This window comes from the organism of the source record quoted next, assembly GCF_019968955.1.
Source record: "MAG: Porospora cf. gigantea A chromosome Unknown PgA_NODE_3774_length_2462_cov_354.323, whole genome shotgun sequence".
NCBI classification, from domain to species: Eukaryota; Apicomplexa; class Conoidasida; order Eugregarinorida; family Porosporidae; genus Porospora; species Porospora cf. gigantea A.
This window is the reverse complement of record NW_027151659.1, coordinates 1-2,462: the sequence shown is the minus strand read 5'-3', so window position 1 is coordinate 2,462 and position 2,462 is coordinate 1. Positions and strand designations below refer to the sequence as shown.

At 54.7% G+C, this 2,462-nt stretch overlaps 2 protein-coding genes across 5 annotated transcripts; both read right to left on the bottom strand.

Annotated features, from left to right (window-relative positions):
* Positions 1-62: 62 nt before the first annotated feature.
* KVP18_004044 (uncharacterized protein) lies at positions 63-836 on the bottom strand (the record flags this gene model as incomplete). The annotated part of the gene is made up of 1 exon (XM_067956300.1): positions 63-836. The coding sequence occupies one exon, from the start codon at positions 834-836 to the stop codon at positions 63-65; it is 774 nt and encodes a 257-aa protein (XP_067809211.1).
* A 69-nt stretch (positions 837-905) lies between these two features.
* Positions 906-2,462, bottom strand: KVP18_004043 (uncharacterized protein; the record flags this gene model as incomplete). Of its 4 annotated transcripts, XM_067956298.1 has the most annotated exons (4): positions 906-1,338; positions 1,367-2,037; positions 2,064-2,309; positions 2,338-2,462. In XM_067956298.1, coding segments are annotated over 4 exons (1,475 nt in total), but the record flags the coding sequence as incomplete, so codon positions are not given. The 4 variants fall into 4 exon arrangements, with proteins under 4 accessions (XP_067809209.1, XP_067809210.1, XP_067809207.1 ...); XM_067956299.1 differs by lacking the exons at positions 1,367-2,037; positions 2,064-2,309; positions 2,338-2,462 and having other exon boundaries at positions 906-1,181; XM_067956296.1 differs by lacking the exons at positions 906-1,338; positions 2,064-2,309; positions 2,338-2,462 and having other exon boundaries at positions 1,363-1,896.

Here is a 2,462-nt window from a genome sequence, read left to right as displayed (position 1 = left end):
TGCTGGTGTCTTAACGTGCCTCTTATTCAGGATTTTCCACGGGACAGAACGGATTAGCTTACTCATTTCGACACAGAATGCACCCTTGCAGATTCTCTCCGCTCGTCTTCAATGCGTGTAGCTGAGAGCAACTTCTCGATAACGCCCTGCGCTAGTTTTTTGGCCAGGGGTTGAAGCGATGCCAAACTCTCATAGTCTGTGAGAATGCCTCCAGGCATGAGGATTCCAACGATCATTTCCTGCTCGTTGAGGACGAATGTAACCTTGCCAGAGACGAGAGACACCTCCTCAGAGCAAGGATCCACAAAAAAAACCGCCGAGGCAGCGTTGTATGCGAATGTGATCGACGCCAGCACGTGATGCATACAAAGCCCTACCGGTTGGCGAGCCTCTATGTCATGCACTATGACGTCGTCTCCGTCTACCGTGACATCCTGACGACGGAAGTGCTTCATAGCCGCCACGGCTGACAGGATGCAAGCGTCCTCGAGGTTCTCGTCGAATTGGAGAGCACGGACGTCGCAGTGGATTGACCACACCTTTCGGCCTCCCATCACGCAGAGCGCTTCTGTGTCGATGAGTCCAGCCGACTTGAATATCTGGTCAATCGTACTGGCGATGGCTTTGGCCTGCACAGCCTGCTTGCCAGGCTCCCAGTGAGGACTCGCCAGTCCTCCAAGATCCACTGAAAACGACACGTTGCCTTCTTGGGGCCTGTCCATGTACGGTTCGACAAGTTCTGCCCTTACCACAGCCAGCACTCGAGTCTGTCCCACGCTGATGATTGCTGTCCCGTCCGCCGAGCCGAATTCGACGTCGACCTTGCGGTAATCCATCAAACCACGGCCATCATGCCGAATTCCATCGCGCAGTGCTGCTTCCAAGAACGCAGGCATAATACTGTTTTAACACTGATGAGTGCGGTTAGGCTTCGACATGCTGTCCAACCGCTGTTCGTGCTGGGTGACCTTGAAGAACACCATCGACTCCTCTCCAAAAAATGTAGCCAGGCCGTGGGTCAGCACTGGCAAGAGGAGATTCCTGCACGTAACCACAGTGCTTGCCAACTTGTTGCATTCAGGGAATCTTAGACTGCATGTTTCCAATATGTCTAACGCGCGACGAAAGCAGTCGTCGAGCGTGACTAGGACCTTCACGTTAAGACAGACTGGAGGAATCATTCGGATCTGGGTCAGAAAGTCGAAGAACCCTCTGCAGAGCGTGGCCAATGGCGGGCATTCAGTCAACAAGAACGTAGCGTCCCAAAACGATTCCGCGGAGCCGTCGAATGAGAGCCCGCTGACGTCAGGTTTCCAGTCACTTCTCCTCGTCAGCAATCTGTGTCAGGTCGCCGGTCAGATCTCACAGTCTGAACTTCAACAATGTCGGTTCCATAGTGTGGACTGCAGCCTTCAGCAAGAAATCCAGCAAGATGCTGTCCAGATCCTGGGAGATTGACAAGCCCAGTGCTTCCAGTTCAGGAGAGGTTTGACCTTCAGCTTGAGAGAAGCTGGCTATATGTGCGATGCTTGTCGGGTCTGCGAGGTCTGCACCCGAGAGCAAATCTCCGACGTACCATAGCAGCCAGGCGAGTTCCCGGTTGGCGAACGCATACAATGCTCGTTTGTCCGGTAGCAGGTTCTCACAGGAGGCCACCATCTCAGCGATCCGCGCGGTGAAACGACTCACAGAGGCCAGTACACGAAGACTACCGTCGTGGGTAACGAGCATTTTGAACCGCATCCCAGCCGCTGCTTTCTCTAAAGACTGAACGTAGGCCCGGGCAACCGCATCTTGATCTTGAAGGAGCGTCTCCAGAAGGAGAATCACGCCTATAGCCTGCTGGTCTGGAGACGCCACTATAGCATCGAGAACGCAGTCAAACGCGAGCTTCATCTCCTCATCAACCTCATCACGCCACTTTATCGTCGCTGGTAAACTGCCAACGTTGGGGATGAGCCGCTTCTGACCCCACTCATGCAGAATTTCGATAGCCGCCTCCAAGTCCCCGGCTTTCAAATTAGCGTGGACGCTTTTCTGTCGTGCGCAGGATGGGACCTTACGGGCATCGCGGTGAGACGATTCACCTCGGCAGAGGCCGCTGCATCGCTGGAGACGTCCAGATTTTCAGACAGAATCACCAGCTCCGCAGTGCGATCCGACACGACTTGCAGTCGCGATCGCAGCTCTGCCAGCAGTGTCTGGACGTTGGCCGTAATCTGCCCGGTTGACAACAGTTGAGAAGCGTGACGCATAGCCAGCGCCGCCCAGTCATGCTGTAGGTGCGACTCCTCGACCGAGAGTCTTGCCTGCGTCACGTTGGCGTCCGCAGCTTACGTTTTCCGTTTTCAAGTCTTTGAAACCGAGGTTCAACAAGGAACTCAAGTAGGAAGACGTCACTACGGCGGCCTTCAGTGTGTCCGCTGACGGCTTCTCGAGGAAGCAGCGAAGTTGGGTTGACA